This window comes from Parasteatoda tepidariorum, chromosome X1 (genome assembly GCF_043381705.1).
Source record: "Parasteatoda tepidariorum isolate YZ-2023 chromosome X1, CAS_Ptep_4.0, whole genome shotgun sequence".
NCBI classification, from domain to species: domain Eukaryota; kingdom Metazoa; phylum Arthropoda; class Arachnida; order Araneae; family Theridiidae; genus Parasteatoda; species Parasteatoda tepidariorum.
This window is the reverse complement of record NC_092214.1, coordinates 59,803,153-59,825,204: the sequence shown is the minus strand read 5'-3', so window position 1 is coordinate 59,825,204 and position 22,052 is coordinate 59,803,153. Positions and strand designations below refer to the sequence as shown.

Genomic DNA, 22,052 nt, shown 5'->3' with positions numbered 1-22,052 from the left:
TCACCAGCTTTATTAACACAGTTTCAAATTCTATTCTCTTCTGTCTTCATTAAATTTTTCATTTTCTATGCTACATATACACTGTTTTTAAAACTTCTATTTATTTATTTTTTTACGTATAGCATCATTCTTTATCTGATGCCTATCTAAAATAATAGGGGATCAGATTTGTTACATGTCTACATCATTTTTCAGTCACATCTTTTACTTTTGTCGTATCAGTTTAATTAGCATAATTTCAAATTCTATTCTTTTTTTCCCTGCGATATTTTACAGTGCTATTTGTACATTCCTTTTGAAACTTTTTTTTTTACATATATCTCCATCTATATCCTTTTTTTACATATATCTTCATCTGATATTTATCTAAAAAATTAATATTTTGCAACAGAATTGTTTTAGGCTTACATCTGTTTCTTGACAAGCAACGTAAGCAAAATATTTTCAAAATAACAAACATAGTATGAAACCACAAATCTTTTATTTAAAAACTTCTCATGCATTGAGGAATAACTTATAGAAAAGTTGGCTGTTATAGATAAATAATGAATGAAACAATAATTCATACGACTTAAAAGGAAAAAAAACAGTTATTGAAATAGTTTTTTTTAGAAAGGGGCCGTTACAAAACAAATTTATTCAAATTCGGCAATGCCTTATCCTCGAAATTTGAAACAAGCTCTAAATATGTCAATCAACTCTGATTTTCTTAAACAATAAAAGTCATAATTTTGTTAAAATGCATGTAGTTCAATTATCTTTAAATAACTTGTTCTTTTCAATCAATCTGTCTGCAACATAATTTATATTTTCGCATCCTTCGACACATGTATTAAAGAAAACTTTTGATAGAAATAATGATTTATAAAAATTATCTGTATTTTCAAATTTATGTGCGATCTTTCGCTTTATCATAATTTATGTAGTAACAAATGATGAATCAATTATCACCGTTTTTTATTACATTTTTTTTTAACAATGAAGTTAACATTTTATTAAAAAGCGTAAGCTTCAAAAACTATTTCTTCCTATCATCTTAATTTGTTGACTTATTAAGACATAGTACTTAAGATGAGAAACTATAAGTTAAACTAACAAGTTAGCTAAATGTACTTCGGCTTTCTTTTATTATTATAATCATTTAAAATTTAATTATTCCATCGAGCACAAACTGATAATGAATAATTATAAAAGACGCATTAGTAGAAATGGAGAAAAGAATTCAATTCTGAAGAAGTTTACATCCAACAAAAACAATAAAAGAGAATTATAAAGAATTATAGAAACTTATCGATGTAAATGGAATACAGTAGATAAACTATTAATGATGAAAAACAAAATATCAAAAACTTACCAGTTTCAAATTGTTAATTTTTGCGTTAGTATGCAATTTGCATTTAATAAAATAATACTATTTGAATTCTAATTTGAAACATTCAAAGTACGTAGAACAAATGAAACTACATGGTTTTCCAACTTAAAATTTAAAGGTTATTTAAAAACTCGTTTGCTTTTACATTCTAAATACAGCAGTTATGAATATTATTTATTTAGTTGCAAATGATTTTTTTTCAAACTTTTTTTGTAGATATTAAATAAAAACTTTTCTTTTTATTTTAATGTTTAACATGAGTTTCTTTTAAATTAACTTCGTTTATTTAATTAATTTTTATGTTCTGGATGTAGCGTTTGTGAATATTATTTATTTTGGTGCAAAGGATTTTTTGTTTCAAAACTTTTGCTGAAGATATTATTAAATTTTCTTTCTATTTCAATGCTTAACATGGCATTTTTAAATTATCTTCAGGTCCGTTTGTATTTCTGAGGTTTTGATGGCCTCAAAATATCGTAAACTTTTGAGTTCAATTAGTAGGATGATTTTACGAACTATATGGAACAGTTAGCTGTCTGCTTTTTCTAAGTATGCTTCGATATACATTTTCGGACAATCTTTCTTCACATTATGATATACTCTTATTCTTTATTTTTGTAGCATTTTAATTAATAGCCTGCCAGGGATTTTAAAAAGTTATATACTGCTCTTACATTTTATTATTTTGTTTGAATTTCTGTGATAAATATAAAATTATCAATTGTTAGCAACATAATTGATAATCATAAAATTAACAATTGTTAACAACATAATTGATAATTATAAAATTAACAATTGTTAACAACATAATTGATAATTATAAAATTTAACAACATAATTGATAATTATAAAATTAGCAATTGTTAACAACATAATTGATAATTATAAAATTATCAATTGTAGAACAACAATAAAATCTTATTGTTATTTTTTAATGGTGATTTTTCACTTCTTTTTTCTTTTTTGGAATTTTATTAAACCTTTTTCAAAATTAAAATAATAAACAGCGTTGATAATAACTTTCGAATTAATATAAAGTAAACTAGTTGCTACGCATTACGTTTTCAATTTTTTTTCTTTGAAGCATTATTTCTTCTGGAATTGTTCAATTCTACTATGTTAGTTAGGGCTTCTCTAATATTAGTTATAGTGCAATAAAATGTTTGGTGCTATGTTGCTTTGGACGATAAATTAATCTTGAAACATCTAAATAATCAAGGGAAAAAGGATGTCAACAGAATCATGTATTTTCCTTAAACGTTGGGAAAAAAATGTTGAATTAGAATTTTGCCATATTTTTTTTCTCGTTAAGGTTTACTTACTGGTGTTTCCTAATGTTAGTATTTTTTATAGCTAGTTTGAAATGAAAAGATCATTACTTTTTTTAACTGTATAATAGTGAAAAAGTAAATAAATATTTCACCAATGTAAAGGTATATAGGTTATTATGCGAAAATCATTAAACATCATCAATTAATCGATTAATGAAACTATTTTATGCTTATATTCTAAATAGCAAAATTAGATGCTAGTTTTAACTATTTAATGATTGAATTTCATTTTATTGCTATGTAAAAATTTTAATGGACATTTCTATGTAAAAATGTTAATGAATGTTGATATGCAAAAATGTTAATGAATGTTGCTTTATAAAATTGTTGTGATAATTTTTTTAAAAATTCATTAAATTGTCATTTTGAAGATTAATACAAAAAAAAGTCTATATTAAGAACTTATGTATGGACTACTAATATCTAAGTTTGCTATTATTTAGTAAATATTGATTTTTAAATTTCTGTTTTCTGAAAAAATCAGATTGATAAATTATGTATTTTTTTAAATCACCCAGACAAAAATACTATAAAATAATTAGAATGAACAGAATCAATTTATGATGTTACGATGTTTAAATATTTTATGATGATTTATGATGTTAAAATTATTTTAAGATGTTTCTCTCTCTTTCTCCCCCCAATTTGTTTGACTGCTTTTTAAAAATAAAACTTATATGAAGAATAATCTGCAGCCCACGCTTCAATTCTACAGGGTTTCTGCTACCAAGGAGATTATGCTATACAACACACAACTTAATTAGAAATGTTAATAAATACTATTTAAATTATCACCGGACAATAATGTTTAACACAGCTATATCTAAATAAAATCACGAAATTGTTTCTATTCCTACTTTGGATGCGAATAAATTGTGCATAAACCACCATAGTAATGAAATACTACCACTAACACTATTGAAGAAATTAAGGGAAGAATATTTTGGAAAATAAAATTGAGATTTCTCAGAAAGAGTTCTTATTTCAAACATATATAAGCATGCAAAGCTGATTTAATTTATCGAGTCATTAAATTCTGAATGAAAGTATGAAGTGGCAGTTTCTGAGTGTTTTTTGGAATGGAAGAGGGCTCCGAGTGCGTTTTTCAACAAATAGTATAAGAACCTTAAGAAACTTGTCTTTTTGCAGAAAATTTAACCGCCAAGAATGCGAGTTCTATGGTGAGAATAGTTTAGAGAGTGTTATGGATTTATAAATTTTGCCTAGTGAAGGTTCCCGGAGAAGAAATAAAGGATCTTTATATGCAATCGTCAAAATATAAACTTTCTCATTTTCTCAAAGTCATTAAAATATCGTTTAAAATCTTCATGCTCTTAGTTCGTCAACTATTATGTTTTTCCTTTGCAAATATCTGAGAAGTAACATATAAATATCAGTTTTGCTGTTAGAATTCTATCTTTTTAAATACCACACTTTTTGTTTTGTTTTTTAATTTTAACTATCGAAGTATTACCCAAGTTCTATAAGTAGTGAGGTGTCCTAAAACAAACGAAAAAGCAGCCTTCACACCGGGAATTTATCCCTCTTTTCTTTCCCGTCTTCTCAAATAAGAACGTTGGTATATTTTTACTGCGGTAAAAATATGCTTTTAGATTTATCTCAATTGATAACAGGTGAGGTGTTTTTCATAAATAAGGTTAACAGCTAATGCAAGCGGGGATTTGTCGTTACATATTTTCAGCTGTTTCTTGAATAATGAATAAGATTATTAAAAATAATTTGAAAACATTTTATTGGTGTGAGTTTTGCTGAAATTTGTATCATTGTATAATGATTATTATTTTTTTATTTTTTGCTTAGTATTAAATTTGATCTTCATGGCCATATTTATAAAACTCTAAAAAATTCATAGATTTCTTGTTTTTTTTTTAATGTTATATCATTTAATGAGTATACAGAATTTCTTCACAAATCTTCAGCGAAAAGTCAAAAAAAGAAAAAAATGGAAATTCAAGAACCGGGAAAAGTAATGTTTCTAATTTTTAATATGACAAAAAATATGATATATGCTTAGTGTCTAATTGCATTTATTTTAATTACTTAATTTAACCATAAAAAAGTTTTATCTTTAGCTAAACAGTTTATTTTATTTTTCACTTTAAGGGTATGCACACTTTATCATTGTTTTACCTGTTATGCATACATATTATATTTAACTAAAACATCTGTTATGTTTAACTCATTACTTCTTAATAGCTATTAAAAGCAATAGATATTTGTTACTTGTAACCTGAAGCTAGATACAAAACTCTCCTTTTACTCCTTAATTGCCAGTTTGAAAGAGAACATTTTCTAAATCAGTTAAACTAGTTAATGAGAAATTAAGAAGTAATTTATTATGGCGGGTAAAGTATTTTGTTATATTTATTCTCTTTGAAATTTTAGCATATTTTTCTGTTTTCTATATTATTTCGCTTTATAATATTAACAATATTTTATAATACTACAATTTATTAAAAATAGATAGTTAATTAAAATATTGTAATTAACTAAGATAAAACTTTTTAAAATATGATAAAAATAGATTTTTAATTGGAAACTTCTTCATAGCAAGTGTCTTATCCATAACAAATTTAGTCAATTCGAATATTCTTGATTTGTTTAATTTGTAGTGAGTCTTCTGAGAAATACTTTAATTTATTAATTTTGAAAGACTATACTAGAAAGAAATTAATTTATATCAAAGGAATTACCACCGTTTATTTATTTCATTTCATAATCTTAATTCTTCTAATTCTTTCATTTCATAATCTTAAAAATCCAAACCATTTAAATTTGAAAACAGAATTCTTTACTCATAAACAGTTTTAACATATTAACTGTAAAATAAACAGTTTTACATAGAAAATAAACAGGGCGAAATATTTCCCTCTTAGTAAAGCGAGTGAGACAATGATGGTCCGCACGTGACATTGGCCTCGCCATTGTGAAGCAGAGTAGTATCGTGACCTTCAAGATGTTAGTATTCGTGTTAAGAGAGAAAGAAGCTCAAGAGTGCTGATGGGGTGAGAAGATGCGGAGTCTGGAAGAGGAGAAAGTGACTGTCTGTGCAGTGATTTGTAGTGGCGCCATCTATTGAAATGTTATGTAACGTTTGTGGCAGTTCTGCCGCGCTATTCAAAATTGCAAAATACAAACACACCTCTCCAGCTAAAAGAAAATCGATTATTTCAACTACTTTTTAGGAATTATAAACGAAGCACTGTTTTTTATTTTCATCATAGAAAAATTCAAGTTTTCAAAATTATGAAAATAGATACATTTTCTGAACAATAAATGAAAATGCTTTTATGAATGCTATTTTTTATCGATTCTGATTTAATTAAACATATCTGATAAGGCTCGATTTTTTTTTAAATTATTTATTATGAAATATTATTATTGTAATAAAAGGTGCTTAAATTTTTTTTAAAAAAATTATTTCAATTGCGTTTATTAAATAAGCAATTTGATGATAAATTAATATGTTTTGCGTAAAATGCAATTTTTTTTAGTCTTTTCTTTCTTCGATTAGACTGAAGTCGATTTATAATTTCCCTTAGAACATTATGAAATATGAAAATACCAAGGAATGGGATTATTCCAAATGAAAGATTTATGTTGGATATTCTTTACAAACTATAGCTACATTATATTTCAATAAGTAACCAAATACGTCTTTAGTCATTATGATGTAATTTTTAAATAGTTTTGAAAGTTTCGCAACAGATTGAGTTTAAATACGAGTTTAAAAGTTCATTGAAATAAATGAATATCATAAATAAAGGAATAAAATAATGATTATCATAATTATGGAATAAAATAATGATTATCAATAAAGGCAAACCAGTGTGCGTGTGTTTATCTTAAACGAAAATGAGAAAAAAAAACGCTTTTGTCTTTCGAAGCAAATGTCTCAGAAAATTTATAGCATTAAATTAATTAAACTTTTATATCGTTTGCAAATTTCAGTTCACTTAAATTACAATACTACGAAAACTGTATAAAAGTTAATTCGTTATAATACTTACATCATTTTAATTGCTTTTTTATTTTTATTTGTACAGCAAGCTCAACAAAAATATTTAAAGAAATCTTGTTTGTATGTAGATTACATTTGAATTTATTTTTTCAAACAAGTTGTGCCCTTTTATAAAATTAAAAGCAATTGAGTTGAAAATTAATCATTGCTTTGTTTTTACAGGGTCTAACAAGCCATTTAGTGTTTGCCATTGCTTCTGCAGCCCTTGGTTCATCATTCCAACATGGGTACAACACTGGAGTTACAAATATTCCTCAATTAGTAAGAATCAATTATTAAGTATTCAATTAATACCTAATATTTCTATAGGTTTTCTGAGAGTAAGGCATAAAAGCTGAATAATTTTTAATATTTTAATAGAATTTTTCATTGAAATAAATAATTTAATTAACGCCTAAAAAGCTGTACCTTAAAGTAAATTAAGATAATATCGTATCAATTTCTTCATATGTTTTGGCAAGATTTTTCTATTTCTTCTTGTAAAATTAATGTGTCGAATTAATTCAATGAACAAACAATTAACTTAATAACGAAAAAAAAAAAATTTGTTACGTAATTACGCCATTAAGATTGAGTCCTAGAATGGGAAGATCCGATCATTAGATCAAAAGTTATTCAAGATAGTCCTTTTTTATTTTTTTATTTATTTATTTTTTGCACATTGTACAGTACACTAAATTAAGAACACACATATTGAAATTGTGTTCTCAGTTTAAGCTTTAAGTATTAAAATAGTTAGCGCAGAATCACGATGAATGCGGAGCATATAGAATACATAATTTTCGGTAATGTTTATTATGGAGAGAATGGTGGATGTTATTACAAAAGTCATGCTCCAAATTTGATAAGCCTGATATTATAATATTTAGCAGTAGATGAAGAAAAAAGAAAATTGCTCCTTTGTATGAATGTTTATAACGAATTACATACTTTATTAAAAGTTATTGGAACTAAATAATTTTATTTTTGAGTGAAAAAAAAGCTAACTGTTTGCTTTTAAAAATAAAAAAGCGCTACCTTCCATTCTTTTCTTTTTTTATGGAAAACAATATTCTGCAGGTTTTAAAATGTAGCGAAATGTAGCGTATCTACCACTACAAAAATACAATTTCAATTCACTAGTATATAAGACATGTTAACTTGATTCTATGACGGGGTACCTTTTCATAGATGAAGGTTGACATTGTCGATAACTACTCCCCCCACATTGGTGACCTTCGGACGTGATGTGAACACGCCTAGGTTGGCAGAAACGCCCACTTCGAGATGAACACGCCTATCTTAACAGTAAGGCTCACCCCCACAAAAACAATTATGGCTAACTGGTAAGACTTTGCAACAAGAAGAATGACATAGAGAAGCGTTCTAGAGAAGGCCAAGGCCCACCCTGGGCTGTCGTACCGGTGATGATGATGATGAATATTTCATGCATTTTTAAAAGGAGAAAACGAAAGAAAAACTATTTATTGAGCCGAAATACACGCTATTAGAATACCTCACGCATCGACAACAAGTGTATTTTTTCTATCAACGCAACTAAGCGTAAAGCCCCCCGACTAAAGTTGTACTATAAATTCCCTACTACGCACTAGTTTTCTGATGATGATGGGAAAACCTATTTGATGCAGGGAAGCTATTTAAAGCTCAGAAAAAGCTTTAAGCAGATTTTTTACACCCCTCCCTTCTTGTCAGTTAAAATAAGCAAATTACAAATCCCCTCCCATGCTAACGTAAGAACCCCCCCCCCCCTGGTTTTAGCTGTAACTTTTACTTTTACTGTAGTAATCTAGTTTGAGGATTAAAATTAAATTTAAAAAAAAATTTAACTTTGCAATGAACAAAGTTAAATTTGAATTTATATTTCAAAATTTTGACTGGAATATTTTTTTAGGAATCTTTTGTGTTTTGAATTCCTTTGGAGTTTGAAATTGTCGACCTTTGAAACTCTTCGAAGGAATTTTTTCCCAAATTTAACTTTTATTTCAAGATAGAAATTTTTACAAGTGCAATTTTTTTTGTGAAAATTTTTCTTTTGCTTTTTAAGAAAATTTTAAAAATGAGGGGATTTTAATATCGTAAGTGAGCATTGCTCATACTCCTCCCCCTTTCTCAGCAAGAATAAATAAATCTCTAACCTTCCCCTTTTAAGTGCTTACATAATATTTAAATGGCCCCCTCGATATCCCATAAATTCCTGACAGTTTAAAACAAGCAGGACGTGGTTATAAGCATTTTAATGTTATTTACAGCAAAGATCTGGAATGCATCTGGCTGAAAATCAGCTAGAATGTCTGCCAGCTTGAATGCCAATGATGATCCAGCTAGAATGTCAATGATGATCCAGCTAGAATGCAAATGATTAGCAATATTTGCAATAAAGCCATCTTGTCGATAGCAATAATAATCGCCTCCAACCGTAGTTTTATGATTAGGCAAATGAATTTCTTCCAGAATCAATTTTTATCAAGTTCAGCACAAATTAATAACTCCTTTATTATTGAAAACCAACGAAGGTCTTTGAAAAAGTTCTCAAACCAATATTATGAAGGTTTTGAAATCCATATTCCGGTTTTTCATCGTGTGGTATACCTTGAATCGATACTGACCACAATCGAACATTTTGAAGGTTATGAGTTTCTTCCATAACAAAAAGTTTCTCAATAACAAACTCATCTTCAGCGTGCAATGAAAAAAAGATCGCTACCTTCCATTCTTTTCTTTTTTGATGGAAAACAATATTCTGCAGATTTTAAAACAATCATGACTGACTGGTAAGACTTTGCAACAAAAAGAATGACATAGAGAAACATTCTAGAGAAGGCTAAGGCCCACTCTGGGCTGTCGTGCCACTGATGATGATGAATATTTCATGCATGTTTATTTAACATAATTTTTAAAGCTTTACTCATACATTTAAAGCTTTGTTTTTGTTACACTATAATATTTCAGCAATAAATCAATAGACAGTAGAATTCTTGTTTCATGCATACGTTGTGATAGAAATAGTGTATGAAGACTTATTGAACATCATATATATATATTCATTGGTCCTGGATTTTAGTAATTAAAAAAAGACTGTTCTCATTCTGTAGTTTTGACATGTAATGAATGCCTTAAGTTTTATAATTAACACTGTTTTACCAGGGAAATTTCTTTTCTTTTCCTTAGCTTATACAAAAATTCATCAACGATACTTATTATGAAAGGTTTGACACTCTTGCCGGAGAGGCGACAGTTACTTACATCTTCTCCATCCTTGTATCCATCTTCTGCGTGGGCGGCATGGCTGGAGCTCTCATGACTGCCTTTGTAGCTGAAAGGTTTGGTAGAAAAGGAGGTCTCTTACTAAATAACGTCTTCGTTGTTTTAGCAGCAATATTTATGGGTTCATCAAAATCAGCAGGCTCATATGAAATGCTTATTATTGGACGTTTTTTTATTGGATTCAATTCAGGTAAATAATCAGGTAATTTTTTAAAATTATTGACTTCTTTAATGAAAAGAGTTTTCTTAAAAGAAAAAGCAATTAAAAAATATGAAAGTCAAAGGTGGAGTTCTATAATTCAGTTTTACTTCACTCTATTCAGCGAGAATCGATAGTGGAAGTAAACGTTAAGTTTTGCTGTTTATCGCCAACATCTGTTAGTTCTTCACTGATTTGGTAACTCTTTTTTACTTTCACATTGGTCACCTTGTAATAATTTTGGAGTCAATTCAAAAGTATTGCCTGGCTTTGCTTACTTTCGCTATCAGTTCTCGCTAAACAAAGTATAGCTCAATTTTATATATTTTGATTTTCTATTTAAAAATGTAACCATCTTATCGTATGTACTTAACTTTAAAATTTTCATGAAATAACTATATAACTTAAAACTAAAAAAACAAACAGAACTTGTCTAGGGTACAATTTAATCGAATGAATATATAATATATAGTTTTACGATGTATAGATTATTATCTAGATTTTATCGAAGTAATTCTAACTCAAATTTTGAAATTTATATTTTAAATTAACGTTTGCAGCAAAATAGTGATCATATTGAATAAAGAAATATTTCAAATTGCTGTTGTTGCAGCTTCAATTAAAAATAGAAGAGAATTTAAGATCCTGATAATTATTATTACAAAATAACTTTAGTATAAACACTGTAGATAATAGTACTTTGTTTTTGTTTTTTATTGTATAGGAATTATTAAAACTTATCATTGATTTTTATACTTACTGAAATAAATAAATTGTACTCACAGTGTGCAAGAATTTTTCTTTTTACTAAATTTATGGCATGAAAAAATAACACTTGCTTTGTAGAAACTTTCTTCTTGTTCTGGTTAATTAAAATTGGATATTTAAAGTACTTGTTATTTTTAATAACTTTTTTGTAGTGTTTGGATAGCGTTAGGGATTTTATTTGAAATTAAATATTAAAATAGTTGAGAAAGAAGTTGTTGAATAAGAAGTAAAATGACAAAATGACAAGCAATGCTAAAACAAAATTAAAAATCTTTGCAAAACTATCATGCTAAAAAACAAATTTTCCGCATTTTCTTTTGTTTGTCTCAGCCAGCAAGTCTTGAATCATTGTACTTCATACCTTTTAAATCATAGCATCTAAGTAAATACTAAATATAGCTGAATAAAGACTCGTATACCCATAATAGGAATATGTTGTCTATTTATGGAGATAAAATAAAACAAATCCCTTGCAAAATTATCGTGTTGTAAAACTAATTTTTCCTTATTTTCTTCTGGTTGCTTCAGCTAACAGGTCTTGATTCTATACATTTTAAATACCGAAAACATAATTTATAAAAACAAATACTTAATATAGTTCAATAAAATTCATATACCCCTAATATTAATAAGCTGTCTATATACAGTGACAAAGCAAAATAAAATTCCATGCAAAATTATCTTGTCAGAAAACGAATTTTTCCGTATTTTTTATGTTTTTGTCGCTAGCAGGTCTACTCAATATATTTTGAATAACAAACTTATGATTAAATAAGTGCTAAACGTTTTATTTCAGGTTTAAATGCTGGTTTAGCACCCATGTATCTGGCAGAAATAGCTCCACTCCATTTAAAAGGAGCCGTAGGGACTGTGTATCAGCTTGTAATTACCATATCTATTTTAGTTTCACAAGTCCTAGGCTTGCCACAAATTTTAGGAACTGAAGATCACTGGCCTTTTCTCTTGGGTAAAATTTTTTAAAAAAGTTTTTTTCTTTTATTTGAAATTTTGTTTCATTATATTATGCCTGAAAAAATTCCAAAATAATTCTGATGTATTACTTTGTATAATCATTTTCTATAATCACTACTCCTAGTTAAAAAAATTATTAATATATAATTAAGAATCGCAAATTAATTTTGAAGTGGGGAGGAAAGCGTTATCCAAATTTGTGAATTGTGGTCAATTAAAAGAAGAGTGAAATTTAAATGATCCGAAAACCGTGTATTTTCCTGGTGAAATTGAAACTGAAGGATGTGCTTCCTAACGAAAAGCTAACTCCTTGCATTTTTAATCATAAATTGACTGTTATTTGTTTATTTTTTATTTTTATTTTCTTTTGGTTATTTTAGTTTACTTTTTGTCTAATACCTTTACTAATGATTCATAAGTTTTTAATGATGTTTTTCTTTGTTATTTTTTTCCTCTCTTGTTGTTTTTTCCCACTTACATGTTAATTTGCTACCTTTAATGTGTATAGATTCTAATGACTTAATTTTTGTCAAAAATTCTGAAATGACTTTGAAATTTCAGTCATTTTATAACGCAATGTGTACTCTGTTTGCAAATTCTAATATATTTGCATCCTAGCCATAACCCATTTACGTGCATATAATAATGCAATATAAAATAGAATTAGAAGATAAAATTAGGAATCTAAATACCGTTCTATAATTAGATCAGGGGTGGGCAAACACCAGCCCGCTAACAGTTTTTTTTCTTTCTTCCTTTTGTGACCGCTAAGACAGTCAGTAAAATTCAGTTTGAATAGAAATGTAGTGGAGGGGATGAGCGTGGGAATCGGGTACCCAAACGAGATTGTTGCTAAAATCCCTTTTTTGTCAATTTTGCAGCTTTGTGTTGACTGTGATGAAAATCTCATCACGCAGTCTCACACCTGACAAAAAATATTGTGGCAAAGTGTAATCGGGTACATCAATCACATTGAATTCTTTCTAAAATTAAAGGTGTTGGAAACTGCAGGTGATATGAAATTAGCTCAATAAATAAATTGAATAAAACTGCCATTATTGTGCTTATTTTTCTATATTTATTCCAATAATACAATTTATACCTTTTCTGAAATGCTAAGTTAACTACTAACTGCAATATGCACTCATTTTAAAGTTAGCAAGCGAGTCAGCGAAGCAAATTATATCAAGAGCAAGTTAGCGAAGGACCTCATCCAGCCTTCGCTAACCTTTGTTTTCATTAAATTATCCCCACGTCAAATCATTTGCCCACCACTGAATTAGACAATAAAATATTTTTAATGCCTCATATACATTTTTTAAGATATCGTCTTTTATTTATATATTTTCATAAAAAAGTTTCTCTAAAATCCACTAGATTATAATGTAATGTTCGGTCTATCATATTCAATGTATTAATAATTGTTATAAATTAATAATTGTATTCATTATTATCAATGCATTAATAATTGTTATATATTAATACAGGCGAACCCCGCTATAGTGAACACGCTTATAGTGAACTCCCGGATATAGTGAACGAAATGCTCGGTCCCGTGCCTTGCTATACACGTATAATGTTATTTTTAGTGAATATAGTGAACCAAAAAAGTGAGGAAGCTGGATATAATGAACTTTTTTCTGTCTTCGACTGATTCCCCTCCCCCCCATTTTTTTTGTAATAATTTTGAAATTTCTACTTCAAAATAAATACATATACCGATTTTTAAAACCATCTATAGAAGCTACTTTTATGTGCTCGAATGGCAGGTTTGACAGGTTCAAAAAGCGGAATAACAGAAATTCATGAAAAATTATCTGAGGGTCGGGAAGTGTTTCCAGATCTGATGTTGAGGATTGCTCATCAGCTAAAGATTACTAATTTTTTTTGTGCGCAAGACGCACATTTTTGCTACTACATAATATTTTTCAGTCATTTATACGAATATAATGTAATAAAAGGGAGGAGTTTGGGCACCATTAGTAAAATTGCCTGCGTAACGGATATAGTGAACTCCCGGTTATAGTGAACCGAAATGTCGGTCCCTTGAAGGTTCACTATAGCGGGGTTTGACTGTAATTGTATTCATTATTATCAATGGATTAATAATTGTTATATATTAATAATTGTATTCATTATTATCAATGCATTAATAATTGTATATTAATGCAAATAGATGTTGATGTAAATGAATGTACATTATCGTTTTGGAGAATATCTCTAAATTGTTAATGTTTTGGTACTTTTTTTCAGCCATGACATTAGTGCCATCCATATTCATGTTGGTCACTCTACCATTTTGTCCAGAATCACCAAAATATATTTTAATTACTCAAGGAAGAGATGTATCTGCCCAAAAAGGTACTTTTTTTTATTTTATTAAATTAATTAATACAAATTTATTTAAATTATTTACGTGTTCTGAATTGTTTAAACATTCTAAAGTTATTCTGAACTATTTAATTATTTAAAAATTCTTCTAAACTGCTTAACTATTTATTACTATTTTTTCTCAAGTTACGTTTATAATCTGACTGTAATAAATAGATTCTCTCATTAAATTTCCTATCTACAATCGGAAAAAAATTTATTTTACGGTAAAAAGTAAAAGTAACGGGATTCTGAGGACCGGTACTTTTCATCTTAATTTGATTCGGAACTTTTACAGTATAGCATGTCAATAATAGAATATATAAAAACATATTTATTATACCCTGTTTCTAATCAATTCTCTGGTCAAAACTGAGCATCAATGTAATACTTTAATATTTTTCTTCAATAAATCAAAATATAAACTATCTTAGAAATTGCTAATGCAAATTGTCATAGTAAAACTTACTAAAAAAATATTACTCGCAATTATTCAGTTTGAAATTTTTTTTAAATTGCATATTTCTCACATATTATTTTTAAATACTTACCGTAGCTTACAAATTTTCGCAAAAGCAATATTTCTTACTGTTTTGTCCAATTTATGGCTTTTTTTTTTGCTTCTTTTTTTGTACAGACATATTTCAATATGTTCATTTATATTCAGTTGTAATGTCTCACCAAAAAAATTTTCTCATTCCTTTTGCAATAAAATTTTAGCTTTAACTTGGCTTCGAGGAACAATAGAGGTTCATGATGAAATGGATGAAATGAGAGCTGAATACGAAGCCATGAAACTTGTCCCAAAGGTAATGATCATTCCTTTGCTCATTTTTAACTTTAAAAATACACTGAAGAGCCAAAAAAAACTGGTATACCTGACTAATATCGTGTAGGGCCCACACGAGCACGCAGAAGTGCCGCAACACGACGTGGCATAGATTCGATCAATGCGTGAAGTAGTGCTGGAGATAATTGACACCCTGAATCCTGCAGGGCTGTCCATAAACCGTGGGAGTAAGAGAGGGTGGGGATATCTTCTGAACATCACGTTGCAAGGCATCCCAAATGTGTTCAATAATGTTCACGTCTGGGAGTGGATCCAAGAGCACTCTTCTGAATTTAGACACTTCCGCTGGCCACCAAAATCCCCAGACATGAGCCTCGCAACGTGATGTTCTGAAGATATCCCCACCCCCTCTTACTCCCACTGGTTTATGGACAGCCCTGCCGGATTCATGGTGTCAGTTATCTTCAGCACTTCTTCACACATTCATCGAATCCATGCCACGTCGTGTTGCGGCACTTCTACGTGCTCGCGGGGGTCCTACACAATATTAGTCAGGTGTACCAGTTTTTTTTTGGCTGTTCAGTGTATATATTATCATGTAGAAAGAATTGAATTTAATCTTGAAGTCAAATAGATTTATGACATACTTCTTGGATATACTAGAAAAGCATGAAGTTGTTGTAGGTAGTTGAAGTAGAAGTAGTCATAGGCCAATTTGAAAATCCGGGGCTCTTTGCAAATTGCCGACGTCTTTTGTTAGGCTTATTGCAGGGAATCTTGTTGACGGATCGCATAGTAATGTCGATAGTTTGGAATCGATAGTTTGAAATGATGTCGGGAAATATTTTATAAAATTCCGGAACATTCCATTTAAATTATAAATAAAATCTTGAATTTTATTTGCACGTATTTACATGTTTAGGACAACTCGATTAAAATTGGAATGACCTTGGAGGATAGAACTCGGAACCTCAGACTTAGCCGATCCTCAACTGCTCCACCAGACAGAAACACTTTACGTCATTATTGACGTAAAATAGTTTAAATGTATAAAATCATTTTTTGATTAAACTGGTATGCTTTAAATATAGAGGTCTTTAACCAGTATTGCTGTTTTATGTAACTGCAATTGTCAAACGAATATTGAATCCCTTTTATGACTTTTGAATCAGATTAACTAAGTTTACCCAGCTCAGTTAACTCAGCTTAACTAAGTTTTAGATTAAGCCAATTAAGATTTCATACTTTCAATATTGAAATCAAAAATTACATGCATGCCCATTTAAACATGCCACACGCAATTGTTTTCTTACCATGATTATTGACCGAATTTATTTTAAAAGAATAGTTATTTCGTATAAATAGTTAAAAGTAGACTAGTAGCTACATGACGAGCATAAGTCTCCGGTCTGCATATTTTTGTAACATTTTACAGTTTTTCGCTTTTTGTGCATTAAACTTTGAAAAAAGATTATAAGACTTTTAAAAGATGTATATAAAACTGTATTATGATAAAAACACAATGCTGCTTAAAAAAATAAGCTTCATTTTATTATTTATTATTGTCTAATAAGAAATAAATAATAAATTGGCAGAAAACTATTGCACGCCACGCATTTCGCAATTTAAATTTTTTAACTTTAATTAAAAAAAATATCAGACAAAATAAGGGATTAGTTTTAAGAAAATAAATTTCAGTTTTAAAAAACAAGAATCTGACAAGAATTTGAAAATTCAATCAGACAAGAATTTGAATTACAAATATTATCTTATTCTATTATGTAAAATAATTTTGTTAGTTCTATTTAGTTTTATAAGCCTACATTAAAATAAAGAGATAATTTGGTTTACATAATTTAGTAATAATAATACACTGAGGACAAAAGTATGGTCAAAACTACCAGTATATGGTAAAATTTATTCTGTTTCTGGCTCTATGGAAACACTAAGAAGCTCAGTAATTTTTACAGAAGCACTTTGGTAATAATATTGGTAAAAATAATTATAAAGTATGACTTTATAATATGCGATAAAATTTGGTAATTTTATCGTAATACCTTAAAACATGACATAAAAACTATTTATTCAATAAAATTTACTTTTCAGTGTTGAATTTTTTACTAAATGTGTGATAAAACGAACTATAATTTTGAAAACCAGAATTTTTAGTAAAGCGTCACCATATGAGCGAAAAAGTTACCAAATAAATGGCTTAAATATCGTATATTTTAGTTTTGTTAACCAGAATTATATATTTTTTACAAGAAATGTCTTTACCATACAGTACGATAATTTTACCATATTTTTTTTTCTCAGTGTATAAATATAATTAAATTAACATGATAAAAATAATTTTATAGTTCTACTAAAATTAATGAATGTAATGTTATGCTATTAAGTTATGTAATTAAATAAATTATGTAATTAAATAAGTTATGTAATTAAATAAAGAAGCAATAAGATATTTAATATTGTATTAAATTTAAACTAAAAGCTAATAAACTATTTAGTGCCATTGTAACGTATTCTTGCTTGTAAAATTTGATTTTATCTCTCAGATTCAAGTTATTGGTGCTATTAAGCACGATAGCTTAGGTTAAAAGGAATAGAGCTTGGTCATACAAAGATGAATCTGTAGAAAATGTGGTATTAAAACTACTTCTAAATTTTTTAGGTTACTCTTCATGAAATGTGGCACAATCCCGTTCTGCGGACTCCACTTCTCATTTCTGTCATGGTAATGCTGGCTCAACAATTTTCAGGTATCAATGCAGTAAGTAATTATTTTTTTACTCCTATTTTTAAGTTATAAATGAATAAACAATAACAAAAGCGTGAATAATTTTTTTTATCTAATGGTCGCACTAACATACAATCTTAATAGTTCATAAGGTAATCTAAACTTTGCTAATTAAGTAGTAGAGATTTTAATTTATGAAACTGGGAAATAAACATACTTTCTTTTAAAATGAACAGAACTTTTTTTTGAGGAACAAAATTTAAAAAAAAACGGATTCAAATAGTTTAGTTAGACTTTTTTGCACATTTTTATTGTGTCTTTGAATAGAATTTTGCACACAAATCTAAAACTTATACATTCAATGAAACAAAAAATATATTTTTTAATATTATTTCTTATTCAATTTTATAGCGATCAAGAACTTTTTAATTATACATTTTTACATTATTTCAAGCATTCTAATTTTAAATGATAAATACAAATTTTGATTGAAATAAGTTAAACAGCCTATGATCAATAAAACTTCGAAAAAGTCGTATTTTTAAACTATCACTATTTGAACTACTTCGACCAAATTTCGACCAAAAGATTTCATATTTTTAAATGTTTGAATTTTTTGTTATTTCTAAATACATAGGTATATAATATTCCTCCCAACGCCTGTGGTTTATATTTATGAAAATAAAAAGGCAAATCAAATTATAAGTGTCCATTTGCTTATTTTTATTTAAAATTGTTTAAATTGTTTCGGATGGATCACTTTCCCCTCTCTTTTCTACAATTTAATAATCATTCGTTATTAATTATTTCATTTGTATTTTCTGCCTAAAACAAAACTGATGTTTCATTTAATACATTAATTTAGTATGCTTTACAGTCAAATCAGAATCGTTAGCTTCATGCATACGGAAGAATGGTTGAAAATATTTTATTGCTTAATAGTTATAAGTATTACCGTTAAAATGTAGAATATCAGTTATCCTGTATATAATCTAGCTAATGTGCAGATCAACTAGAGTGATACGCTAAATTTCTCAAATTACTAAGGTAATCTATAAACTACATAGATAATCTGCACATTAAGCAGTCATATACTGAAAATAAAATCATATCGCTGGAACAACGGCAACGTTTCTGCGCGCTTAAAATAACGTAATGTTATAGATTTTTCGCTAACTAAAATATCAAGTAACTACCATCAAACAACCAACAAAGTAGATGATAGAATCAATCATCAATTAATTTAAAAACTATAATATCAAGAATAAAATGGTTTATATCATTACTACAATTAAGAAAACAAAATATTATTTAATTATAATTACTTAAGTTATAATTATTTAATTTATAATTATTTTTCGCTATCTATAAAATCAAGTTACTACCATCAAACAATCAACAAAGTAGATGATAAAATCAATCATTAATTAATTTAAAACCTAAATTATAAAGAATAAAATGGTTTAAATTATTACTACAACTAAAAAAACTAAATATTTTTTATTATAATTATTTAATTTATAATTATTTTTAGCTATCTAAAAATCAAGTTACTAACATCAAGCAAACAACAAAGTAGATGATAGAATCAATCATCAATTAATTTAAAAACTAAAATATCAAGAATTAAACGGTATAAAATATTATTACAATTAAGGAAATTAAAATAATGCCATTTATTCACTTTTCAATGTCTAAAGAACCAAGTCAAAACAGTCATTAAATGAATTCACGGGGGTAAAATGTTCTGGTAAAATTATCATACTGTATCGTAATGACATTTCTCATAAAAAAGAAAATAAAAGACAATTCTGGTTAATAAAACCAAAATATACGGTATTTAAACCATACATACATGATAATTTTTCCTTTCATATAGAAACGGTTTACCGGAAATTCTGATTTTCATAATTATAGTTCTTATTACCATACATTTTATAAAAAATACAAAACTGAAAAGAAAATTTTACCAAATATACGGTTTTTATGTCATGCTCCAACGTATCATGTTAAAATTACCAAATTTTACCGCATATGTCGAATTTTATCGCAAATTATAAAACCATATTTTATTGCTCATTTCACCAAAGTCATAACCAAAGCTCTATGGTATTCCATTAGAGTCAGTAACACGGTAAATTTTAACATATTCTGGTAATTTTGACTTTGCCTTTTTCTCAGTGTTGATAGAATGAGAAAAACAAAATTTTGAACTTTAACGATATTGAAGTCGTTAATGTGCACATTATCAAGGTTAAGTGCGAAAAGTACTTCATTCCGCACTTTGATGGAGCAAATCTCTTATTCTTGTAATGTGCATTTAAATTGTTTTCGAGCATTAGCGATAACATCAGCACTAATTAAGTATTGCTTTTAAATATTTTATAGGCCATATTTTTCTCGACCGACATATTTCTAAGTGCCGGATTAACAGCGGAAAAAGCTTTGAATGCCACATTAGGAATGGGCAGCATTAATGTAGTCATGACTATCGTATCTCTTGTTCTAATAGAACGAGCCGGAAGACGAACTCTTCTCCTGACTGGATTAGCGGGCATGATGGTCATGACTATTCTCTTAACCATATGTTTAGCTTTTCAGGTAAGTTCAATTCTATTCCATGTAACACAAGGAAAAAAAACTATGATAGACAGAAAATAAAAAATTAAACAGGAATAAATAAAAAAAAACTCATCCTCAAGTAATTTTACAATAATACATCACCAAACCATAGCCAAGCCCCTAGTCCCATATTAAGGCATTTATCTTTTTTTTGTCGTATGCCTGTTTAGACAGTGGGGGTGCGATTGTTCCTGTTTTTCGGTGGCGCCATCTATGACCAGGAATTCGACTTCTGCCACGCCATTCACACAACCACAACCCGTTTATAGGGCGGGTCACATTCACACATTCGCACCCACAAAGGAGAGAGGACATAGAGCACACAGAGAAAGAAAGAAACATCCATGCCTTGCCCGGGATTCGAACCCAGGACCTTTCAGATGCAAGGACAGTTCCCTGCCCCTTACGCAGACCGGTCGGCCAGCCTGAACTGGTACACTTCTCTCCAAACTTCCATTCAACTACGACAGATTTGATATGCAACTTGATGCCAACACACACACACGTTGTTTATTCGACTACCTGGATCAAACTCACGATTAGCAAAAAGCACGATCCTGCTTTTAGCTAATCGTGATGAATGAATAGGTATTCGATTTGAGTTGTTTTTACCGACCAGTTCCGAGTCACCGTTCGCTCGGGATCCACTATTCGATTTCGCTTCTTTCCGCTATTTCGAATTTCTTTCTTTTTAGGAAACACATTATTCTGTTCTTTTAGTGAGCAATGTTACATGAAAAAGAACAAAATGGAAAAAAAAATTTATGTATCTGCTATCAATATAGAAAAGCAAAAGCGAACATCATTTATTTTTATTTTCTTTATGTACATAAAGCAAACTTTTGTTAGCAACCATCGGCCACGTTATCTTCGCCCTTACGAAAGTTAGGTTTTTCAGCTATTTTTTAAGAATCCTGTCTCCCACTTCAGAAGGATCCTCTTTATGATGACCAGAAATCTTACTACACATCATGACTAATTACAACTGAAATCAATATTCAATGTTATAAATGACATCAAAAGCTGATACACGCTTTAACACTTGAGTCTCTTTTATTACTATTTTAATGTTAAATGCTTGATTATCTCTTTCAACTCAACGGGCGAAATAACTCGTCTTCCAAGAATATTCTCTGTGCGCGAGAGACGAGATAGCTCGTACTCTACATGCGATTTTTCTATATTATTGCAGCGTGTCCAGTACGAATTTACAAACAAATTTTAAAGGAATTCGTGTTTTGTTTCAATTTTAGCGCTGCGGGGAAACTCTTAAAGCAGAGGGGGAGGGACAAAGGCGCGCTATTGCTGCGATGAAAGTGTTATAAAAACAAGCTCGCTATGATGGCAATAACATCTACTGTTATGAATTATCGCTGCGCTAAAACAAGCTTTTACTACATTACTTAATTCTTAACCCCTTCTACTGTAAGATCTAAATGTAACTGATAATCAGCTGCATCAGTAACTGATTTTAAAAGAAACTCCCCATCTCTAGTTTCTAATAAGCACCTTTCACACCTCGCCGCAGTTTCCTTTGGCCTTGGCCAAAGAATACCTATCCTTGTTTGCCATGCCTTTGGCA

The 22,052-nt window shown here is 28.7% G+C and overlaps 1 protein-coding gene across 1 annotated transcript in view; it reads left to right on the top strand.

Annotated features, from left to right (window-relative positions):
* The window catches only part of LOC107447340 (solute carrier family 2, facilitated glucose transporter member 1), a 60,593-nt gene that overhangs the window by 30,617 nt on the left and 7,924 nt on the right, over positions 1 to 22,052 (top strand). The window contains exons 2-8 of the mRNA XM_016062217.3: positions 6,908 to 7,006; positions 9,914 to 10,199; positions 11,773 to 11,943; positions 14,202 to 14,309; positions 15,039 to 15,127; positions 17,783 to 17,881; positions 20,237 to 20,449. Coding sequence (XP_015917703.1) covers positions 6,908 to 7,006; positions 9,914 to 10,199; positions 11,773 to 11,943; positions 14,202 to 14,309; positions 15,039 to 15,127; positions 17,783 to 17,881; positions 20,237 to 20,449 — 1,065 coding nt within the window. The remainder of the gene's footprint in view (positions 1 to 6,907; positions 7,007 to 9,913; positions 10,200 to 11,772; positions 11,944 to 14,201; positions 14,310 to 15,038; positions 15,128 to 17,782; positions 17,882 to 20,236; positions 20,450 to 22,052) is intronic.